Source organism: Camellia sinensis, chromosome 3 (assembly GCF_055761805.1).
Source record: "Camellia sinensis isolate YWXY chromosome 3, ASM5576180v1, whole genome shotgun sequence".
In the NCBI taxonomy this organism is placed as follows: domain Eukaryota; kingdom Viridiplantae; phylum Streptophyta; class Magnoliopsida; order Ericales; family Theaceae; genus Camellia; species Camellia sinensis.
Window position 1 is genome coordinate 104,713,010 of NC_138963.1, and position 24,794 is coordinate 104,737,803.

General features: G+C 34.4%; 3 protein-coding genes across 3 annotated transcripts; 1 reads left to right on the top strand and 2 right to left on the bottom strand.

Moving 5' to 3' along the window:
* The first annotated feature begins 8,813 nt into the window (after positions 1-8,813).
* On the top strand, positions 8,814-9,671 carry LOC114274733 (protein DMP2). The gene has a single exon (XM_028216712.2). It carries the CDS (start codon positions 8,891-8,893, stop codon positions 9,569-9,571), a length of 681 nt encoding a protein of 226 aa, XP_028072513.2. The 5' UTR covers positions 8,814-8,890; the 3' UTR covers positions 9,572-9,671.
* A 505-nt stretch (positions 9,672-10,176) lies between these two features.
* On the bottom strand, positions 10,177-22,916 carry LOC114274589 (Exostosin family protein). The gene is made up of 3 exons (XM_028216554.2): positions 22,216-22,916; positions 18,139-18,392; positions 10,177-10,948 (listed from the first exon to the last, which is right to left on the bottom strand). The coding sequence occupies exons 1-3, from the start codon at positions 22,850-22,852 to the stop codon at positions 10,397-10,399; spliced, it is 1,443 nt and encodes a 480-aa protein (XP_028072355.2). The 5' UTR covers positions 22,853-22,916; the 3' UTR covers positions 10,177-10,396.
* LOC145822707 (uncharacterized) lies at positions 12,968-16,853 on the bottom strand. Its single transcript, XM_082920495.1, has 4 exons — positions 14,873-16,853; positions 13,950-14,762; positions 13,734-13,852; positions 12,968-13,641 (listed from the first exon to the last, which is right to left on the bottom strand). The coding sequence occupies exons 1-4, from the start codon at positions 15,837-15,839 to the stop codon at positions 13,177-13,179; spliced, it is 2,364 nt and encodes a 787-aa protein (XP_082776621.1). The 5' UTR covers positions 15,840-16,853; the 3' UTR covers positions 12,968-13,176.
* Positions 22,917-24,794: the final 1,878 nt, after the last annotated feature.

Below are 24,794 nucleotides of genomic sequence, written 5' to 3' on the forward strand. Positions count from 1 at the left end.
TCTTTTCTCCAATGGATGTCGAGGCCATGTTCAAACATCTTCTCTCCCCTTCTGGTACACCTCCTCCTACTGCTTTGTCTGTAATTCCAGCTAACTCTTCTTGGTATTTTGATTCTGCCTGTTGTAATCATATGACCTCCAGTTCCACTATATTTTCTTCCATCTCCTCATCTCCTCATATTCCCTCCATTCAAACTGCTGATGGTTCTCTCATGCCTGTCCGTCATCTTGGTACTGTTTCCACATCTTCCTTAACTTTACCTCAAGTTTATCATATCCCTGCTCTCACTTTAAACCTTATCTCTATTGGTCAATTATGTGAACTTGGTCTAACTGTCACCTTTTCTGCTACTCATTGTTTGGTGCAGGACCCTCAGACGAGGCAGACTATTGGGATCGGCCGTAAGCACGGACGTCTCTATGAGCTCATTCACCTTCATGTTCCTGCCTCTCCTCAGATCGCTGCTCCTGCCTCCGCTTCCTCATTATCTCCTTTTCATCTTTGGCATTGTCGCTTAGGACATATTTCTATTACTCGCTTAAAGTCTTTGGTTTCTAGTGGACAATTGGGTCATGTAATTCCAGATACTTTCGATTGTATACCCTGTCAACTTTCCAAACAACCTGCTTTATCATTCAATAAAAGTACTTCTGTTTCCTGTGCACCTTTTGATCTTATACATTCGGATATTTGGGGCCCTTCCCCTACCACTACTATGAGGGGATCTCGTTATTTTGTTATTTTCATTGATGATTTTTCACGGTTTACTTGGATTTTTCTCATGAAAACTCGGTCTGACCTCAAAACCCTTTATTATCGATTTGCCCAAATGATCCACACCCAATTTTCCAAAACCATCAAACTTTTTCGCTCCGACAATGCTATGGAATATCGGGATTCAGATTTCCTTTCTTTTCTTCAGAGTCATGGTACACTGCCTCATCGTTCCTGTGCTGGCACGTCCCAGCAAAATGGCCGTGCTGAACGGAAACATAGGCATATTCTTGACACTACTCGCGCTCTCCTTCTCTCTTCTTCCTGCCCTGAAAACTTTTGGGGGGAAGCTGCCCTCACTGCTGTCTACACTATCAATTGTGCTCCTTCCCCTGTCATCCATAATCAAACTCCCTTTGAACGTCTGCATGGCACTCCCCCTCCATATGCTAATCTTCGGGTTTTTGGCTCTGCCTGCTTTGTTCTCCTTCAATCTCATGAACGCACCAAGCTTGAACCGCGTTCTCGTCTTTGTTGCTTTCTTGGGTATGGAATTGAACATAAAGGTTTTCGCTGTTAGGACCCTCTCTCTAAACGTCTTCGTATCTCCCACCATGTCGTTTTTTGGGAGCACCAAATGTTTTCCTTTCTTTCCTCCTTTCACTTACCTGCACTTTCCACTAATGTACTGTTTACTAATCCTTCCATCGATCTCTTCTCTGATGATTTTGATACAGGTCCCTCCTTCATTGAGACGCCCTCGTTCACTCCTGCTCCCGACCAGACTGCTCTCCCTGAAGGTCCACCTCTCCCTGCACCACCTTCTTCTCCACCGGTTCTTCCTCCCACCGATCCTCCTACGGGTCGACCACACCGGGTAACTCAACCTCCTATCCTCCTTCGTGATTATATTGTTGGGTCTGCTGCCTTTTCTACTTATGAACCTACCTCCTATCGTGAGGCTTGTACTAATCCTCTTTGGCAGCAAGCTATGACTGATGAACTTCAGGCTTTGGACAAAACTCATACTTGGGATCTTGTTGACCTTCCTCCTGGCAAAACTGCGATTGGCTGCAAATGGGTTTACAAAATCAAGACTCATTCTGATGGCTCTATTGAACGCTACAAAGCTCGTCTTGTTGCCAAGGGTTTCAACCAGGAATATGGGATTGATTATGAGGAAACCTTCTCCCCTGTTGCTCGGCTTACCTCTGTTCGCAGTTTACTGGCTGTTGTTGCTGCTCGCCACTGGGAGCTTTTTCAAATGGATGTCAAAAATGCCTTCCTCAATGGTACTCTTCTTGAGGAGGTCTACATGCAACCTCCACCTGGGTCCACTTTTCCCCCTCATAAGGTTTGCAAACTACAGCGTGCCCTCTATGGCCTCAAGCAAGCACCCCGCGCCTGGTTTGCTAAGTTCAGTTCTACCATTCATGACTTCGGGTTCACCTCTAGCTCCTATGACTCTGCTCTTTTTATACGGACTACTCCTCATGGTACCACTCTTCTCCTTCTGTATGTGGATGATATGATTATCACTGGTAATGATGCAGCTGGTATTCTCCACCTCAAACGTTTTCTCCACCGTCAGTTTGAGATGAAGGACCTTGGTACTCTCAACTACTTTTTAGGCCTTGAAGTCTCTCATGATTCTACTGGCTCTTATTTATCTCAGGCCAAATATGCATCCGATCTTCTGGCTCGTGCTGGTCTTACTGATTGCAAAACTACATCTACTCCAGTTGATCCTCAGATTCGTCTCACTCCTCTCGATGGGGCTCTCCTCCCTGATGCTACTCTTTATCGTCAGCTCGTCGGTAGTCTTGTTTATCTCACAGTGACTCGTCCTGACATTGTCTATGCTGTTCACATTGTTAGTCAGTACATGTCGGCTCCTCGCACTCCCCACTATACTGCTCTACTCCACATCATTCGATACATCAAAGGCACCCTGTTCCATGGCCTTCACTATTCTGCTTCCTCATCTCTTGAACTGCGTGCCTTCTCTGATGCTGATTGGGCTGGGGATCCTACGGATCGACGCTTCACCACGGGATTTTGTTTCTTCTTAGGGGATTCTCTTCTTACTTGGCGTAGCAAAAAACAATCCCTCACTGCCCGTTCTAGCACCGAAGCTGAATACCGAGCCCTTGCTGATACTACTCAGGAACTTCTCTGGCTTCGCTGGCTCCTCACTGATATGGGTATTTCCTCTTCTGGCGCTACCCCTCTTTATTGTGACAATCAGAGTGCCATTCAGATTGCTCACAATGATGTTTTTCATGATCGCACCAAGCATATTGAGATTGATTGTCATTTCATTCGACAGCATGTTACACGTGGTACTGTTCATCTTCTCCCCATTGCTTCTGCCGATCAACCTGCTGATATTTTCACCAAGGCTCATCCTCCTGGGCGCTTCCGTGCTCTTGTTTTCAAACTCAACTTGGTCGATGCCTACCCTCCTTGAGTTTGCGGGGGGCTGTTAACATATAATATACTATACACTATAGTGCATGTGTAGGCTGTAAAGAGAGCTCACCTTTGTAGCTGTAAAGAACTCATCCACTACCACCTTCAGCTTTGACAGACGCCTTTGTATTATTTTAATGTATATTTGTATGCTTTCGGTGCTCTAGTATTCCAATTGTCTCCTTCTCCTCTCTATAAAGAGAGAGAACTCATTCTCTTGTATGAATACACAAACATAATAACAGATAGTGATTATACAAATCTGTCTTTCCAGTCTCTCTCTTTTCTCTCTCCCTCCTTACCAATCTTTCAATAACAATAACAATGGCATTATAGCACCAATGATTAGAGATGCCCCAAGGTTTCTTAACCCAATAACCATATATCACGGATAAATTTGACATAGTAGAGAGCTGCCCTCTCTCTTTCTCTCTCTCTCTTTTTCTGCACAGACTATGTTGATCCTCTCATCCTTGCCTCAAATTTACGTCTTCTCCACCACAGCTAGGGTTTCTTTGTCATCTTTAGTCTCTTAATCTTCCAAGCTCAATTTGATCTCTTGCTCGTTGCCTCTTTGATCGAGCGTTCACAAGTTTCTGTGCTTTGTGGTTTGCTGCTCTGTGGAGATAGTGCAGGACAAGGAGTCGACGGTGGCCATTGCTGACTCCAACTCTGCGACGGACCTCGGCCTTCATTGTCGATTTGCAAGGTGATGGATTTTGATCTCAATGTCCTGCCACCATTGGATGAGGCTGCTGAAGATGATCTAGACCTTTGCCTCTGATGATGATGATGATGATCGATAGGTGCAGTACACATATACATAGGGTCTTGGCCTCTGGTGCAGACAGGTTGATTCTTATTCATTGAGGGGCAATTGCCACAATAGAGAGAAGAAGCACAGTCGGTGGGAGAAGAACACGAGTCTAGAAGCTGTGTAGCTATTGGAAATAAGTTCAATTACCCAGAAGAAAGTGAAATTTATATATCCATATATATATATGTTGAGAGAGAGAGAGAGAGAGAGAGAGAGAGAGAGAGAACTTGGCAATTTCCATGGGAGCAAGTAGTAGAAGTGATAGAGAAAATCGAAAAAAGGAGTGAATGACAGAGGTAGCAATTTGCAAGAGCTCTGCATATGCTTATACGGTTCTTCGCAATTTCTGGTGACAGAATTATTTAGGGGAACTAATTCTTGTTTAATGAAATCATAGAATCATTTCATATTCTTGTTAGATTCTGTACATATTTCGGATGTGTGTCTGTTGCTTTGCTTGTACACTGTATTCTGGAGTACTTTAAAACCTTGTATTTTGTACCTTTTCTTGTTTTCCTAAAAATATACTATTATTTATTTTTATTATTATTATTATTCTTTCAAGGAATTTCACTTCCTCTGGTTCCAAGATTGAATTTTACGTAGTGGTTACTTGAGCAAAAAGAGTAATACTGAAGGACGTGGATTTTCTTTATCAAAGGTTCTTTGGTTGTATTAGGAGCTGTATTATTTTGGCAGATTGATTTTTATTTTATTTTATTTTTCTTTTTCTGAAATGAACTTAGAATTTCTCTCTCATGTGTTTGCAAACAGAAACAATTGTGGGCCTGTAAAATCAACATGGTTACTGCCATGTTTAATTCTTTAACAATCTAGAGAAAATCTCTAGACTGAATTATAAAGAATTTCTCTAGCATTTCCAAAACTTCTCTTATGTCATGTTTAATTTTCTTTGTCATGTGTAATTTTCTCTGAATTGTGTGAATTTTCTCTGGATGTGCGAATTTTCTCTGAACTATGTGAATTTTCTTTGTGTTGACTTGCACCTCATAGTTTTCACACATGTGTTGACAGGTAACAAAAATACTCAACATAGAAAAGCTAAAAGCGAAGAAGGTGTCCTATAGAAACCCATATTCATGTTTGTTCTTTTATATACACATATATCCAAAAAATTGAGCCTTGTATTTTTGTTAATATAATACAAAAACATTTAACGATTCACTCACTAGTTGAGTTTGTCAACCTATAAATATTTACATATATACATACAATCAATGAAAAACCAAAAACAAGAAATACAACTGTGTTTGGTAAAATTTTCCAATCACAATTCCACCCCTTCACGTGAACATAGCGTTTGGATGAGATTTTTAAAAATTAATTTCACCACACATTTCAAAACACATTTCTGTTGGCAGAGCGCCTTTCAAAACAAACTTCCAAGCCAATGCTCTCACGTTTTCGTACAGTTTTTAAATTTTTGAGTCTACCCGGTTGTCCCTCTGGACATCCTCCCAGATGTTCGGCCGGTTGACTGCAACAGTGAATTTTTTTTTTTGCCATCAGAAAACGAAAAAGAGAAGACATCAAGAAAGAACTTGGTAACTCTTTCATAAATTATGAAGATGGTGAAGTTGTTGGTTGTTCAGCCTCTAATATAAAAGTTTGTGGTTGAACAGATGATATAAATGACGAAATACATGAAGGATGCATTTTTCATGAAATTGATGAAAATCAACAAATAAAAAAATTCGAATAAAATTGAATTGTGTGTGGTAAACTGCGTAGATGCTAACAAAATAATATTCTATTTTTTTTTTGACTCCCACATGGATAATACCTGATAAATTTTTTGGCCATTTATTTAAAAATAACAATACAATAAATAGTAAATAATTTGTGACAGTAATTATTAAAAATATAAAAATATTTTAATTCAAAAATATTTATAAAAAAATCAAACCAAATATACAATCAAAAGTTATTTTAAATCAGTAATTGAATATTTATTTTGAAAAAAAATTATTTTCTTTGTAATATTTTCAATTAAAAAAATTGATTAATGTTATTTTATGTTAATAATTAATTTTTTTAATTGAATTTTAAAAAGAGTTTGCTTGTGAGTGTTAATTAGGATTTTCAACAGAGTTATGAGTAGTATATTTAGTTATGAGTTATAACAATTTGAATTAAGTTTTAAAAACTCTTTACAAAATTCATAATCAAATAAATTTTCTTATTTCACATGCCACATTAAACATTAAAAACTCAACTCAACACTCAACTCAAAACTCAATTCAAAACTTATAACCAAACAAATTTTTAACACTCAAATTATAATTTCAAATCTCACAAACTCAAAATACAGCTCTATTATCAAATCATATTTAGAAAACTGTACCAAACGCTACCACAGATTGTGTGTATTTTGGTTTGAAGTAGAAGTACTCACCCATGGTGTGATGATAGAATTTCTCTCACTGTTTGTAGTTTTGTGAATTTTCTCTAGTTATGATCACTATATGAATTTTCACACTATGGGATTTTGGAGAGTGAGAAGTCCAGAGAGAGAATTTCTCTGGGAGGTCCAGAGAAATTCTTTTGATTGGAATAAATATTGAGAGATTTTAGACATTATGAAAATATTAGATATCCTTTATGTTATAAAATTTTAATATCAGAGACTCTTAAAAAATTCCCTTTATTTTATTTACTTTGTGGGTGTTTGGAAAGTTGTTATTTTAGTAGATTTTTTTTAGTTTGTGATTATTTTTGGAGGTTAAAATTTTTGTGTTTGGGAAGATAGTTGGATTTTTTTGTAGTTGGATGTGATATTTGTGAGAGAAAAAGTGAAATGACTATAGGTTTGATACGACATTTTGTCTGGATTTGTTTTTTTTTTTATTTTTTAACCAATTTTGTCTTTTAGTATTTTTTTAGCCAAAAAAAAACTTCCCAAACACCACCTAAATATAATACATAATGAAATCAAATGCTTATTAGAAGGCAAACGAGTCATTTTATAACTTAATCTCATGAGAGATTGAAATCTCACATGCCTCTATGGGGTTCATAATTCGGTGGAGCTCCTAATCTAGTCTACGAATTCTCAACTATGGTAGATTCGATATGGAGTCCAATTCGCTCTCTCATTCTTTCAAACAAACATCTCCTGCCTTTCATTAGTTTGATGAAAAACTAACAGTAACACTTTAGTCCAAAATCACATAGGGACTTTTTGATTATATTTAAACCATAGGGATAAATTGTTCCACCCCAAATCGCAAGTGGATAAAATGAATTTAACCTAATTTTTTAATATGATTTCATGCAACTGCAGAGAGGGAGAGAGAGAGAGAGAGAAAAAAAAAAAAACTTAGAAATAAATTAGATTTGAAGGAGGCAAGGGGTGTTCCCTTGCTGCGGCGTGATGGCTTACTGCACGATGCAATTTTCTCTCTCTATGCGCTTCTTATCAAACAAAAATCGGTAGCAAACTAAGAAGCACGGACACGGACTCGTGACACGACACGAATACGACACGGATACGCCGACACGTTAATTTTAAAAAAATGCAGGACACGACACGTGGAGGACACGCATGAAAGATATAATTTTATATATTTATTATATATTATATATATGAATATATTATTCAAAGATAATAAAAAATACAATATAGCACTATTTCCTATAAATTTATATGGTTTTTGTTTTATTATTGTATCTTAAGTTGTTTTGTTCAAACTTATAATTAGTTTCACATATGGATAATTAATAGACACATTTGTTTAAACAATTGACACGTGTGTCCTCCAAATGTCCAAAGAGCGTCCGGGTCTTTAAAAATATTTAAAAAATAGGACACGCTTTGAAGAGTATCGGACACGTGTCCAAAGAGTGTCCAAAGAGTGTCGGTGTCCGACACGGACACGACACGGATACGTCACATTCTTAGAAGTGTCCGTGCTTCTTAGGTAGCAAAGAAAACGCAAGAAAAGAAAAGTGTTGAAAAACGTTGATGCTTTATACAAATATCTATTTTTTTAAAAGTACTTTTCGAAGAAAAAGAGAAAGAAAACAAAGAAGAGAGACAAAAAAAAACAAGTTCTTATATTTCAAGTTTTTAATTTAAGTTAACTTTTTTTTGGGCCATGAATTTTAATGAGTACAATATTTTAAAATTTTATAGACAATCACAATTTCAAAATTTATAGTGGAAGATGTATGGTACAAAAATTTTAAATTCATATTTGATTTGGGTACACCATGTTCAAATGTGTAGAAATGACATATCCGATGGAATTTGAGAAGCATGGCAAAAGCAAATGCGTTTGGTTTGAATTTTTTGAATTAAATTTTTTGAAAGTTGAGTTTTTTAGTTTTTATATTTTTTTGTTTTTAGGGAATATTTTTAAAATTTTAAACATTTTTTTTTTATTTTTTTAGATGCATCTTACTTAAATGTATATAAAAAGTAAAAAAAATGTGAAAAAATATTTTTTTAAATTAATAAATACATAAAATACAAAAAATGTATTGAATTCTCGCATTTTTTTTTTGTATTTTTGATATTTAGTGAATTTTTAAAAAAATTTTTCCAAGTTTTTTTTACTTTTTAGTTATATTTATGTTAGGTATGTCTAAAAATTAAAAAAATTGCTCAAAATATTAAAAAAATTCAGTAAAAATAAAAAAATACAGAAAATAAGATAATAGAATTTTTTGAAAAATATTTTTGAAAAATGATAACCACGCATGATAGTTCCTTGAAAGATTCCCACTCCTCATCAACAGTCAAATGAAGAAAAGAATAAAGGAGAGAGAGAGAGAGAGAGAGAGAGAGAGAGAGAGAATTTCTTGTGCCACCAGACTTCATCAAAGAATCTTCACACCAATGTCCTCAAATTACCGCCATTTTTATGCAGATTGGATACGAAGGGCAAGGATTGGGAACAACAATGGATGCCACAATCCATCAGGACCTAATCGAAACGGCAAGAGAAGATGATGACAAAGTCCACTTCCCAACAGAAGACAACACCGATGAATCCCATTACATATACATCCTCAACACAATCCTAAGCGGCACAGCTCGCCTCAACGTTCTCCTACCCTCTGCCACCATTCTCGCATTCACCATTTTCGCTCCTCTCCTAACCAACGATGGCAAATGCGAATCATTGAACCGCTGGCTTATGGGCTGTTTCTTGGCACTCTTGGCCGCCTCTTGCATCTTCCTTTCAATCACCGATAGCTTTCGCACGGCCACTGGGAGGTTATATTATGGCGTGGCGACAATCGGTGGAATATGGACTTTTAATGGAGTACAGAAGAAGCCGCTTCTGCCGTCCGATTATAGAATGAGGTGGTCGGATCTTTTTCATTCGTCGCTTTCATTGATTGCTTTTCTAACTTTTGCAGCTTTGCACGTCGATATGGTGGACTGTTACTACCCGGCGTTGCCGAGAAAGGTTACAAACACTGTACCTCTGGTGGTTGGATTTGTGATAAGTGTTTTGTTTGTGATGTTCCCTTCAAGGAGAAGGGGAATTGGGTATCCTTTCTTGCTGCAGAGAAGAGCTTTATACAGCAGATATTGAAACTTCATACACATCTATACATGCGTGTGTGTAATTACAACCAAAGTTTATTCACTTGTTTTTAGGTACTGTGAATGCAATGACACTTCTGCTGGTCAAACACTCCCAACACATGTCGAATACACGTCTAAACACTTAATTATTCTTTTTATATATTTTTTAAAAATTAAAATCATTTTGACCAATTAGAATATACACGTCCATCATATAGACATGTATACAAAACACAAGTTGAAGGATAATAATTTGAAAGACAATGATCAAGAAAATAAGTGTAACTAACAACAATTAATCTCTCCTTCGTACTTTTAAATTTAAAGACTTTCAAAGCCTAGAGCTTCTAATTTGTATATATATTGGATGTGGGAAATGATTCTTACCAACTTGTTATAATAGAGCATAAATGTATTTGTTACGGAAAAAATTAAATGTTATTATTTTAATGTGTATATATATATATAAAAATATATTTATTAATTATTATGTCCCAGGTGTGCTGTGTCTTGATTTTTTTTTGATATACTCGTGTCCGCGTGTCCATATTGTCCATATCTGTGATTACCATAGAAACACTGGTTTATGAAAATCAACAGAAAAACTAAAACTACAAATAATAGAAGCTATATTAATGGAGAATTGAATGTTTCCAACTAAATCATGAATTTGAATATATAGCAAAGCCAGATAAACCAATCATCCCAACAAGATTTCTAAGAACAGGCTAGACACAGCTAAGAAAAAACAGAAGGGAATTTAAAATAAAAAAAAAAAAACTGTTACAAAAAGAACTTGAAAACATACCATTGCAGTCCTTTCCTTCAAAATTCAGGTACAATGGCATCGAACTGGAACAGATATGCCTGACGGTTTTCTCTTTTCCCGAATAATAGCTTCCTTAATCACGGGCAATTTTTGGTGGACCTTCCTCCATATGTAATTTACAGCACCATCAGGTGAGATAGGCCCAATACCACCAGGATGGCCATTATCAAACTCAAAAATGGGCTGAACTTGAGCCATATTTTGGCGAAATATATCCTTTTTCTTGTCAGAATAGCTTCTTAGATGACGCACAAGCCAGTTTGGTTGCAAAGCATCACTAACTGCAATGAAAACAGAAAATTCTGAATAATCCACCATCCCTTCAAATGGGAGCTCGATGTTGTCGCTGACAATAATAGGTATACAGAGGCTTTGGATGGCATCGAAAAGTCGGCACGAAGTGGGGGTGTCTCCAGCTGGATGCAAGCAGAATTCTGATGTTCTCATCCCTTTTATTGACTGCTCTTTTCCAGTGGCATTAGGGAAGCCTTCTTCCATAATAACTCCGGGTTCGTTAACCAACAAGTCCCATAATTTTTCTCGAACCAGCCCTCCCTGTGGTTTAGAATATTGAATGCTGTTAAGAATTCATGTGATGTGATGATATATAAAAGCAGTATTCCACATGAAATTCTCATTCAGAAGAGGGGGAAAAAAAAAAAAAACATAGCTTATACCTTTCTCTGAGCGTGTAAGATAATTATGGTGAGATAAAAACGGGTCTAGATGAATAATAATTTAGCTTTCTCAAAGGTCTGATTAAGAAGGGCATTCATCTCAATGAGAAAGTTGGTTGTCCAGATCAGGAACAACAAACACATACCCTCATCAATGGGTGTACTGATGTGCCCAATAATGTTTTCTATTTTGGATGCCATAATTTTTCATTAGCAAATGAGATACTTCCTATTTCCTAAGGGCATATACACTTTTTTAGAGGTTTTTTTCATACCAAACCCTCGAAAACTCCTCCTAACATAGATCTACCATTCTAAACTACAAATCTACAAGTTTTGTGGGTAGATATTGCAGCATCTTTGTACATCCTTCTAAAGAGAGAATGGAGTCGACAATGTTGGTTTGGAAAATTTCCGATAATATCAAAAGAAAAATGAGTTTTCATGTCAGAACAAAATTATTTTTCATGTCAGAACAACAGAAACTGCAATAGAGACAAAAATTCTTGGATGCTTAGGTACCTTGCAAGTTGCAAGTGGAACAAGTTAATGACTTACAAAATGTCCCCCACACCCATTCCCCCATAAACTTATCTTTGTCCAAAGCAAGGCAGCAGTTCAACAAGTACTATACCAAAAACAGTACACTTTGGGCAGGAAATATACATTAAAATTTCTTTTGGCCATTTCATGGAAGTGGTATGGTGTTTTGGCAGTGGTTCTTGTGTAATGTGTGAACTGAACTTGGGAAGTATTGAAAGCAAAAATGTATCGACAACCAATTGGACAGACAAACCTTTCTTGACCTTTTAACAAAAGTCAAGCGTATTTTGAACTATAGAAAAAATAATCAAAATTTTATTTAGTAAAATGAGAATATAAAAGGATACCCCATTGCATGAGGTTCTCGCTAAAGCAGTGTAGTGAAGGCAAGAATTAGAGATATAAAAAATGGAAAATAAGAACACTAAAACACTGGCTAAAGTAACCACGACTGTCCCTTATTTGAGGGCATGGTCACTGTATGTTTTGCAAATTCAAAAAAACCATCCAAGCAGGGGTGGAGGCACGTGAGACCCAGCGGGTCACGTGTCCCCCCCCAACTTTTGGGAAATTATGCTTTTGCCTCTTGTAAAAAATTATTTCAATTTAAACCTTTCAAGTACTGTTATGAAATTTTTATATCACTTTTTTTTTTTAACCATTTTTTAAAATATATATATGTTTAATTTGTCGCTTCAAATGTTTAATTATGTTAAAAATTTCTTATAAATTTTACATTAGAAAAATGTTATATGTCGCTGATTTTGAGGGTGTTTATTTGTGTTTTTTTGAGTCAACTTATAGCTTCTAGCTTTGGAAAAGCTATTTTGAACTGTCTGGTTAAACTTATTTCAAACAGTTTCTAATTTTAACAACTTATTTTAACTCAAAAAAACTGATTCTGAAAAGCTACTCAACCATTACTTCTGATTATCAGCTTCTGCTGTCGACATGTTAATTTACGATTATACTCTTAGAATTTTTTTATTTTTATTTTTTTAAAAAATAAAAAAAAGACACAAATGGACTATAAATTATTATTATTATTTTTTTGGAGAAATGTAAACAAGTAGTGAATAATAAAAAATAAAAGTTAATTGAAAAAGCTACGTTACAGCTTATTTAACAAACACTACTCAGCAACTTAAATCTATAATCCAACAGCCAGTGTTTTTAAAGGCTCAAGGCGCACTAAGGCGCCGAAGGTCTCTTGGAGCCTAGGCGCAAGGCGCAAGGCGAGGCGCGGGCTTTATTGAAGTAAGGCGCACAGTATTCGTAAAAAATAGAAAAATTAATATAGACTAATCATTCATAGTACTAAGACAATTTTTTAAAAAATAAAAAGTAATCAAGATTCAAGACAAAATATAGAATAATTCTCAAAGCCATGAAAGTGCATATTACATAACATTTCAATTTTTAAAGATCAAATAATCCACATTCAATAAAATAAAAACATAAACACTAAACATCTAAAACATAAATATCCAACAAATACTAATATATGTCTTAACACTTAAAAACATCAATATCAAAAGAAAGAGTAGGTTAGGTCGGTGTCAGTCAATCATCATTCTCAACATCAATGGCAAGCAAACTATCATCTTCTTCTCCATCAGTTGATTTGTATCCCTCAACATCTTCCTCCTCTGTGTCATCTGAGCCCGCTTCCTCTTCATCTATTAATTGAAGTGGAGTCAACGTTGATGATTTAGATATCCTCGGTTGTGCCTTTGAGCGTGAACTTGTTGCTCTACTTGCATGGCTACTTTCTTCTACTCCAGAAGCTCTAGCAACAGTGGCCCACGTCAAGCCATCATCATCATCAAACACAAGCTCATTATCTTCATCTGATTCTCCATCCATCCTCCCAAGCAACCACTCATTGCTTTCATCAATATTTTGCAAAGATATGGGATCAAGAGTGTTGCGCATGTCATACCTAAATCTCAATGTTCTATTGTATTTGACATACACTAAATCATTGAGACGTTGTTGTTCCAATCTATTTCTTTTCTTGCTATGAAGCTGCAATTATTAAAAAGATATTAAATTCTATATAATTAGAATAAAAAATATTTGAATTGAACAAAAAATTAGTTAGAATGTTAAATACTCACATGTTCGAATACACTCCAATTTCGTTCACAACCCGATGAACTACATGTTAGGCTAAGGACTTTTATGGCAAAAGTTTGCAAGTTTGGAGTATAAGAACCATATGATGCCCACCAATCAGCTGTGATAATCCACTAGTTAGAAATAATTGTTACCAAATATTAAGTTTTACTAAAAGTATTACTAAAAATAAACTCTATGAGTCTATAATATATTACCTGGTGCTCTTGTATTTCTTTGCCTAATCGCAACAGACTTGCCAAAAAGACTCTCAGCCTTCATATAAATACTCATCTCATTAGTGATCAAATCTTGAACAGTGACATCCGGGACCAACCTTTGCATGCATTCATAAAACCCATTCATCACTTCATGATCTCTTTGCACCTCTAACGCTTTTGGGTAAAAGAATTCTGGGTTAAGAAAATGTGCAGCTGCATGTAAAGGTCGATGCAATTGAACATCCCATCTTTTGTCAATGATTTCGAAAATTTCATTATACTTCTCTTCTTTATGATCAAATGAACTTGCAATGCATTCTTTTGCCCTATCCATTGCCTCATAAATGTATCCCATGGGAGGTTTCTTCTCGGTATCAACCAATCTAAGCACTTTGACAAGAGGACCCGAGACCTTAAGGGCAAACACAACAGTATTCCAAAATGAAGGCATCAACAAAGTTTGTGCCATTCTTTTACCTTGTGGCTCCTTTGCCCATTTGCTTGAGGTCCAGTCTTCGGAGGTGACCATCTTTCTCAAATTGTTTTTTTGTTGATGCATCCTAGACAAAGTCAAAAAGGCGGTTGCAAATCTAGTTTTTGCAGGCTTGATCAAATTCTTCAAATTTGTAAAGCGCCTCATCATGTTTAGCAACGTAGGCCGATTGTAAATGTAGCCATGTACTGCAATACCTCTTTCAAATGTCTTTTTCAGTCTAGGTATCTTGAAAATGTCTTCTAACATCAAGTCCAAACAATGAGCAGCACATGGTGTCCAATACAAGTGTTCATACTTAGCTTCCAAAAACCTCCCTATAATGTAACAATAATGAAGAATTATTATTTTCAAGTTTTTAAATTTTAAATACAAAACAAACTATGAGTAAACAATTTTGATGTAAGGAATGAGGAAATATTCTTACCCGCCAACACATTAGCTGCAGCACTATCAGTGATAACTTGCACCACATTCTCTTTTCCAACTTTCTCCACAAACTTGTCTAGCAATTCAAATAGCTTTTGCCCATCCTTTGAATAGCTAGAAGCATCAACCGACTCAACAAACATGGTTCCTCTTGGACAATTAACTAAAAAGTTAATCAATGTCCTTCCTCTCTTATCAGTCCAACCATCTGCCATTATGGAACACCCGTATTTTGCACAATCCTCTTTATGATACTTCATCAAATCTTCAGTATGTTTCACTTCTTTTTTGAGTTGGGTAACCCGCACTTCATGGTATGTCGGTGGCTTCATACCAGGACCATATTGGCCAATGGCTTCAATCATTGGTCCAAAACTCTCATAATTTACTGCATTAAAAGGGATGCCAGCATCATACATCCACCTTGCAAATCTTTGTAGTGCTCGAGCTCTCATTTCTTTTTTGTAAGGGTCATTTGCATCAATTTTGATTTGTTTCCCTTTTGCTTGGTCTTTTCGATTTTTCACCACTGATTCAGGATTGGGTGTGAAGTAAACATCCATAGGCCCTTTTCTCTTTGGCGTTTTTGATTTGGATTTGGATTTGGATGAACCTTGGCTACTACTTGTCAAGTTGCGGTGTTGATTGACATTGATCTCAACGACATCATCATCTTCATCTTCATCTTCCATGTCCATGTCATCGAAATCAGGCAACATGTTCATTTCTTCTTTTTGTGTCTTTTTTTTGGACATGAACTCTCTAATCTCTTCTCTTACATGAGAAGGACACTTCGGGCAAGCAGTGACATTCCTATAACCTCCCGCAAGGTGTTGTTTCACCCGATAAACACCTCCATTTGATACTTTACCACAAAAATTACACTCAAACTTGTTTAAATTATTCTCCTCCACCAAATGGGCATATTGCCACGCCGGATCTTTTCTATTACTTTCCGATGTCATTTTCTACTTAGTACTTACTACAAAACACAAAAAATAAATAACAAAAAAATAATTTCAGTATAATGAATGTAATGCATGTTATGTGATGAATTAATTAATGAATGTAATGTATGAATCAATTTTCTATTTTTTTAATTAATGATGAATTAATTAATTAATGTACATTACATTCCATTACATTTATTCCTATGTTACATTCAATTTTCTATTAATGTATAATGTATGTAATTTAATGTATGTAATGTATGAATTAATTAATGTTATGAATCAATTTTCAATTTTTTTAATTAATGGTGAATTATGTTACATTCAATTTTCTATTAATAATATAATGTATGTAATTTAATGTATGTATATATGAATTAATTAATGTTATGAAATCAATTTTCAATTTTTTTAATTAATGGTGAATTATGTTACATTCAATTTTCTATTAATGTATAATATAATGTATGTAATTTAATGTATGTAATGTATGAATTAATTAATGTTATGAATCAATTTTCAATTTTTTTAATTAATGGTGAATTATGTTACATTCAATTTTCTATTAATGTATATAATGTATGTAATTTAATGTATGTAATGTATGAATTAATTAATGTTATGAATCAATTTTCAATTTTTTTAATTAATGGTGAATTAATTAATTTCAGTATAATGATGAATCAATTTCAGTATAATATAATCATAATAAATGTAAAATATCTATTTTTTTATTTATGTATGTATGTATGAATTAATTAATTTATTTATTTGTTTATGTAATAATCAGGTTATGAAAGTCAAATAATTGAAAAAAAAAATTATTTATTTATTTATCATAATCAATTTATTTATTTATTTATGAATTAATTAATTTATCATAATCAATTAATTAAGTTATTTATGAATTTATTTATCAATTAATTAAGTTATTTATGGATTTATTTATTTATCATAATCAAAAGAAAAGAAAAAAATAAAAAATAAAAAATAAAAACAGATCACCTTCAACGAAGGTAAAAGAAAAGAAAAGAAAAAAAAAAAAAAAAAAAAACAGAGACCTGCGAAGAAGACGATCGAAGAAGAAGGAGAAGGGGAGAGAGACGATCGAAGTTGAACTCGAGCCTGCGAAGTCGTCTCGAACCTGCGAAGTCGAACCTGCGAGAAGTCGATCGAAGTCGAGTCGATCGAAGTCGAGTCGCGAGAAGTCGAGTCGCAGACTTCTTTTTTGGAACACAGGTTCGTAATCGATCGATTAGGGTTCCTATTTGTCTCATATGCTACATGGGTCGTAATCCTCTGTGATTACGAGCCATTCGAAAGGTTATCTGAGTCGTTAGATCAGATCTACGACTTGAACACTGAGTCGCGCCTAGGCGATCGACTTGCGCCTCTCTCGCCTTGATCAAGTCGCGTCTAAGGCGAGCGCCTGGTTCAATCCGCCTCGCCTGGTACCTGTACAGGCGCAGATACTGAGCCTCGACTCGCCTTGCGCCTAGGCGTGCGCCTAGGCGCGCCTTTGACAACACTGCCAACAGCTACACCAAACAGATTAACAACTTTTGATTAAATCATAATCTATAATCTGTTAAGCTATAATTTATAATTTGTTTTAACAGCTACACCAAACATGGCCTTTCTATTACCTCTTATATGAATACTCATAATTAGTTAATTTGTTTATAAATAATTATTACATGATTAATACCTAATAATATATTACCATGTGATTCAGTTATTCAAAGCAGTGAAAAAAACAAATGATATATAGCAGCCCCTATATATTATTTATTCACCATTTGTTTTATTTCTTTCTCTATCCCTCTCTACATCTCTTTTTGTGTGTGCATCTTTATATAATTTAATTGGTTAACTTGAGCTTATATTTAAATATAACTTTTGCATTACATTAATTTTTAGTTCTACCATCAAATAAAAATTAAATTAAATTGGATTGTGAATTTTGTTAAGATTTCAATTCAGTCGTGCCCCTTCTGAATTAAAATCCTGTTCCGCCACTACATGCAAGTTGTATAATATACAAATCTAGGGGAAATTTATCTACTTTAAATATGTACAAAAGCCTCGTAGATTAACACAAATAACTTAAAAATCAGTTTATAATCAACATAAATTAACAAGAGTCAATAATTATAGGCAAACCAAGCAATTGTGGAACTACAAAACATAAAAGTACTACATCAAACACCAAAAGCTATAAATCAAAAAACAATTTACTATAATTGGATGACTCAGTCAAAAGAAATCCTAAGATAGTATCAAATTGAATAAAAGGTGGAAATTGAATACTAACCCGATGCCGATGCTTAGCTCCTTTGAAATAAAGAAGGGTTGGACGTTTCTGGTTTTCTGATATCTGCAACCTAGGTAACAGATGTGTGTATGGCACAATTACATCTTTCAGCAGTGAAACCTGGGTGTGTTGTATCATATCTGATGTATTACTGTTAGATGCTTTTGAGTCAAGCCTGTACCACCCACCAAAATCCACCACTAGGAGAACTGCTGGGGCAATCTCAGCTCTGACATGCCACATTGCAACAGGGTCTGCCAAAGAACGCTTCAAGTTTTAACATAACCTGACAATGCAGAGACTAAATCATAAGCTGCTAACGCATGCAACTTTTTTTTTTTTTTTTTTCCCTTTTCAATTTTGGTAGTAGATAAATTAATAAATAATGTCACAGACATCCTGATCCACATCAATTGGCACAAGCAAGGGCAATCTAAGAAATAAGTGGTTTTTACTTTCATTATATTTCAATTTTTGTAAGATTGTCACACATATGGCACCCCCTATATATATTGACCGTTAATTTAAATAATAATAAAAAAAAAACTATGGCCGAGGCACAACTAATTTCCAGGTCATTAAAGCTTCCTCATGATTTTGCGACATGCTGAGAAGCAAGAACGCAGAAAAAAATAAAAAATAAAATAAAATAAATAAAATCTTGTTCATAGCAGTTTATTACGAGTCTGGGAAGCCTAGAAACCTCATTCTGAAAGGTGCTCAAGAAAAGAGCAGTGCAGCCTCCCCCTCTTCCTGCTCAAGATTGATAACTCGCCACTTTATTTGGTGTATCAGCCACTTCAGCACTAATGCTAAATCCCCTTCAACCCAGCTTCCATTTTAAATATGCTCCTCAAACCCAACAAAGCACCTTAGCGATACTATGTAATGTCATAAAAATTCAAACCTTAATTTAATTAAGTAATGCACCACTTGATTATTTTATGATTTAATTAAAGCATCAGTTTGGGTGACAATTGATAAATTAGTTTGGTAATGCTTTTGAATTATTCACCTTAATTTCATATATAAATCATAAAGTGAATAAGGTTAGCAAAATTCTCCTAGTTCAATCTTAACTGGAATGTGACTTCGAAAGTATTCACGACCTTACCCAAAGTGGAATATGGTTACATGAACTAGTTAGTTGAATTTGGACCAAATTAATATTCTCAATAAGGTAAATGCTTGGGTTACTTTTACTTGATTGATAAAAATATTAGTGTTCCTATATATGGCAAGCCCTAGATATGATTTTCATTTTGGAAATAATTTTCTAATGAGTGGCCCAAGGGAAAGTGATTTTTAAAGTCAGCCTAACTGTTCTGTCTTTCTATAAATAAATAAATAAAAAATGACCTTTATGCACTGTTTGGATCGTAACTCCACTTTTACCAAACCTAACATGTAGAGACCAATGACATTTGAAAACAGACTTTGAAAAAAAGGGACGTTCCCACTAAATTTCATGATTATAGAATAAGTGGTTAAGGAGATCCTAAATTTCAAAATTGATGGTTCTAACCCTAAAAATGGATAAAACATACTTACCTTCCAAATTTTGATATATTATTGTTCTCCAAAGACATCGATCCCCACACTTACCACTCATAGCACCAAAACCAAACCTAATTGAGCTCCAACTCATATCTATACTATATAAATTAAGAAAAATGAGGCTTCTAATGAGAAGGGATGTGAGAGCTCCAAGTTCTCAAACTAAATTTCTTGATTTTTATAATTTAAAATGTAAATAAAAAAATAAAAATCTATTGGTTGGTTAATTAAACTAAAAAAATAAAAAGGCTCTAATTATCTATGATTTCGAATTTCAAAATTCAAGCTAATATGGTAAATCACTCTCACCCTTTCTAAAAATAATGTTGATCAAAACAACTCAACTAATAATGTTGAATTTCAAAATTCAAAATAATATGGTAACTCACCCTCACTCGTTCCAAAAATAATATTGATCAAAACAATAAAAATAATATAAAACTTAAAACTTTGAAAACCCTAAGATGTACCCCATACTCAATATTTTTCCCAAATTGGCCAACTCTATCATGTAATGGTGCAAAGGTTAGTCTTGCTCTCTTAGACAATAGTCCAAACTTATTTCGAGTTTTTTTTTTTTAGATTTTTATTTTCGTATGCCTTTTTTCTTTTTTTTTCTTTTTTTAACTGAGTACTTTCTTTTTTTTCTTTTTTCTTTTTTTAAATACTAAATTGATAATAAAGATATAAGTGTTTAGCTGTCTTTGTTTTGGGAGTTGATTGCAATTTTTTTTTTTTTTTTTTATATAGATATTTGTGTAGTTTTCTATGTATGTAAGACTTTTTTATATTATTATTCATATTGTTGTTTCTAGTTTTTTGATATATGTAAATTGATAATACAATTACAAGTCTTTCACAGGAGAGGACATTTTACATTGTTCATTGTGATTTGGCTATTCCATAGGAGATTAATTACAAATATGAAATAAATATATTAAATTAGACAATTATAATCCAATAACACATATCCAAAAATCTAACAACTATCAAGCGGACAAATCCCAATAATTGATACAAAAAATAGTCTAAACTGAAAAGAAATAAACAATTACATACAATCTTCATAGTGGAGAAGAAACAATTAATCTTCGTCTTTGACACGAAATAATCACGATACAGTTTCGAATATGAGCATGCAAAAATAATCAACTGAGCTAATATCTTTTAAATTGAACACTAATCTCTCAATCATTTTTAGGTTAATAGTGAACAAACTATTTTGGTTTTTGATTTTGGTCCAATTTTTAAAGGTTCGTTACCAATTGGACTAAATAAACATAACATGAAAAATTCAAGGTTAAAATCGATATAAATAAAACTATAGAGACCAAATCGATACAAGAGGCGAATTGAAGGGACCATCAGTATAATTTGTCCTTATTTTTAAATACAAACTTTCTCATATGGGAACATATATATATTTTTTCAATATTGTTCACACAATCTACCCATACAAATAAATTCACAATAGCTAGATTGCTCTTCCATGTTGATATTTGCTAGTCTAAAAAAAATTATAACTTCTGAAATGTCACAAAAATTATTAATATAGGTGATGTTAGTATCCAACACTGATTGGTTTAAGTCTTCAAATATATTTGTTAATTATTAATATAATACATAAGGGGAAAAGATTGAGACACACAAAATAAGTTTTACAATAATACCTACAATGACATAGTAAATTACGTGTCAAACTTTGATTTGTCACTAATTTAACTATGTAAGACCAAATTTTCTTACCATGTCATTGTAAATAAATCGTGAGACTTAAATTATCAATATGAAAATGTAATTTCTTAATATATAATACATTAATTGAGATTGTTTATACTCAAAGTTGGATTTGAATATAAAATTTGTAAAGAAATTTGAGGAGAAAAAGGAAACAATGAAAAAATATGAATGAAGCACCATTTCCCTTTCTTTACATTTTCCTCACGTTTTTGTTTTTCTCGACAAATTCTTACTTAATTTTAGATTCAAACACAATCTAAATAATAACAACTTATAGTTTTTATTTATTTATTATATAATATTGATTTAGATTAAAAAGAGCATCTCATTGCAAGGGGTTTATTTCATTAGAGTTTGAACACAGTGACAAAAATTTACAAACATTTATAAATTTAGCACCGGTATTATGCTAGTTTAGAAATTAAGAAAGAAAAGCTTAATTTATGATAGAGTGTAATAGGTTCATATTTACTTGCAAACCATTCACATGCAAAGGTAATTTGTGACCACCACACACACACACACACACGACTATTTGAAATTTGGAGATGGTGAAAAAACAAAACAAAGAAGAGCTAGTATCAATCCAGTAGCTGCATCTACTACACATACATATATATAACAAAGTGATCATATATAGGCTACATATTATAAATTAGACTTGAAAATTTTCAATTGGAAACAGAAAACAAAAGAAGAAAAGTGATGACAACCCATGAAACAACAATCATTAATTCATGACGAAATTCGAATACTAAATCAACAAAAATATCAACTTACCAGTAAGAACAAAAACATGATCACGACCACCAGACCTGTTCCAAGCCTCAGTAGTCTTGAGAAGATCCACCACCTGTCTCTGCCTCTCATAATCCTCATTCCCCACCTTCTTCCTAAACGCCCCTTTCCCCACATCCAACTGAATTTCGGCGCTTAAGGTCGCGAAAAACGGCACGAAAACAACATCGGCCTCGCCGACATCGAAAACCCGCCTCGCAAACGACCCAGTTCTGAGTTCCTCAGGGGTCATCAGATCACCCATGATCCAGTACTCCGCACTGTACTGCTTGATCAGTGGATTCTCCGGGTAGGGTGGGTATTGAAGCCTTTTGTTCCACAAATGGGTCGATCGAATTTCCTTGTCTGATTCGCTTCCGAGCCTCGAATCGGTGTCCAAGGACCAGTATTTATCCAAGAGACCGTAGTTGAGAGATCTGGGTAGGTCTGCGAGGTAGACTTTGATGGGATTGGAGGGGAATGAAGGGGTAGCTTGGGAAAGTGAAGATGGGGATTGGTGGGTTGTGTAGGAGAGGAAGAAGAAGAGAGAGAGTGAGAGAATGCAGAGGAGAGAGAGTGAGAGAAACAGAGAAGAGACAGAGCATAGAGTTGCGTTGTTGGTGTTGTTCTTCGAGGCCATTTTTGGTTCACTCTTCTCTGCTGTGATATGCTTCGTTTTGTGCCATGAGTCATTTTGAGGTACTAAGGATTCAGATTTGGGGAAGAATGGCAATTTAGTCATTTGGCAATTATATGGATTAACCCGACCCGGGAGAAGTTGTATGATTCAGCCCAACTGGTGTTAGGTTATTAGAAAATAAGAGTTCAGTGGTTCTTTTTGAAGATAAATTCTAAGTGGGATCTTTTATTTTCACACGCCATAAATTTTCCGTGTATATCTTTGATCACTGCATACACTCGATAATTTTCAAACACTATTTACTCAGTAAACATCTTTATTTAAACTTCATCATAACCTTAATCCTAACTCGAACCCTAGACAACACCTACCGTCGGTGTTGGAGCTTAAGAAATTAGGGTTTGAAAAATTAAGATGTTGAAGGAAGATGAAGATAAATTAATAATTTTATTTTAGGATAAAATTGTAACAAAAAAAAGTTTCATTAAGTATGTGAACTGAGAGCATTCAACGTGTAGAACCCTAATTAATACTTTGGACCCTCCATTTCTCGGGATCCCCACTTACAATATTTAAAACTCTAAAAACTTTTAAGAACTCCCTAAATATTACCAAATTTATCTTTCTAAAAATATCACACTCACCAAAATGTACATCCCTTAGCACACCTCCTAAAAACCCTTCATCTCCCAAAACCCTTAACGATTGAACTTACCAATCTTTCTCTCACTGTCGATAGAGCTGTGCTGATGATCGCTTTGTCGTCGATCTCTGTCACAACTGATCTCTCACCGCCGATCTCTCTCCGTTTTCAATCTCTTCGTTGTTAGTCTCTCTGTCACCATGTTCAAACATGTGTTGCTGAACAAATTACCCATGTTTGGACCTATGTTACCGAACAATTTGTACATATTTGGATTTGTGTTATAGAACATTATAAAAACGTAAAATCTTGTGTTTGTGAACAAGTTTAACCCATCAAAGTTTTATAAATAACGATAAGTATGCATCAACCTATTTGATTAACAAATAAAATTAGAGTTCATTACAGAACCAAAACATAAGTATGCATTAAGATTACATCCAAGGTGCCGAATATATGCATAAAAAAGTTCCGATTCAAAGGGCCAAACATATGAATAATATTCGGTTAGACATTTTCGAACTAATGCCTTTAAATCGGTCATGTGTTGCCATTTTTTTTTTTTTGGTGCATATATTTAGGAGTTCAATTTGGGGGAAAAAAAAAATTCAAGTCATTTTCATTATTTTTTTTGTTGTGTCTTTGTATTTTTGAAAAAACTTAGCATTAAAAGGTCAACCTCCTCCGAGTTGCGAACATTAGCCAAGTTGTGAACCTAGCTTACATTGTGATGCTCCGTTCGCCTCAAAGTATTAGGGTTGTCAGAAAAACTTTCACTCATTGCTATTGTTCGAGAAGTGTGTATTGTTGAATAGTTGTTGCCATTTCCGCTGTTGCCGTTGAAAGGTTTTTATGATGTGTAGGTTTTGAGGGTTTTAAAGTATGTGGGTGGTGGTGGAGGTAGATACTCTCATAAACCCTATATTATGATTTAGTGGGTGGGGTTTGTTTAATTGTGAGATTGAGTGTTCCAAAATAATTCATGTCCCTTTTAGTAATTTCATCTGAGGTTTTATTGTAATAAGAAAATGAAAGAAATGGGAGTCCAAAGTATTAATTAGGGAAATAGCAGCAGTCTTATAAATATATATCTTGAGATTTACTTAAAATACAAATTGCCTCCTGCAATTTTGAAAATTACATCTTGCCTTTTCAAATTTTTAATCACATAATAAATTATCCGTTTTATTAATAAATCATTAAGTCATTTATGTAGCATTCTGTACTTCTTTGTATAATGGGATTATATTTGATTATTTGATTATTATGATTGAGAACCTTCTTAGTCGATATTTGGGC

What these genes read in the sequence shown, in the direction of transcription:
- LOC114274733 (XM_028216712.2), top strand. Translation starts at nt 8,891, where the DNA reads ATGCAGATTGGATACGAAGGGCAAGGATTGGGAACAACAATGGATGCC.
- LOC145822707 (XM_082920495.1), bottom strand. Translation starts at nt 15,839, where the DNA reads ATGACATCGGAAAGTAATAGAAAAGATCCGGCGTGGCAATATGCCCAT. An exon ending in TGCAGCTAATGTGTTGGCGG is followed by an intron (nt 14,763 to 14,872) that starts GTAAGAATATTT and finishes GTTACATTATAG; the next exon opens with GGAGGTTTTTGGAAGCTAAG. An exon ending in AAGAAATACAAGAGCACCAG is followed by an intron (nt 13,853 to 13,949) that starts GTAATATATTAT and finishes GGATTATCACAG; the next exon opens with CTGATTGGTGGGCATCATAT.
- LOC114274589 (XM_028216554.2), bottom strand. Translation starts at nt 22,852, where the DNA reads ATGGCCTCGAAGAACAACACCAACAACGCAACTCTATGCTCTGTCTCT. An exon ending in TCATGTTTTTGTTCTTACTG is followed by an intron (nt 18,393 to 22,215) that starts GTAAGTTGATAT and finishes GTTCTTTGGCAG; the next exon opens with ACCCTGTTGCAATGTGGCAT. An exon ending in GAGCTAAGCATCGGCATCGG is followed by an intron (nt 10,949 to 18,138) that starts GTTAGTATTCAA and finishes TCTAAACCACAG; the next exon opens with GGAGGGCTGGTTCGAGAAAA.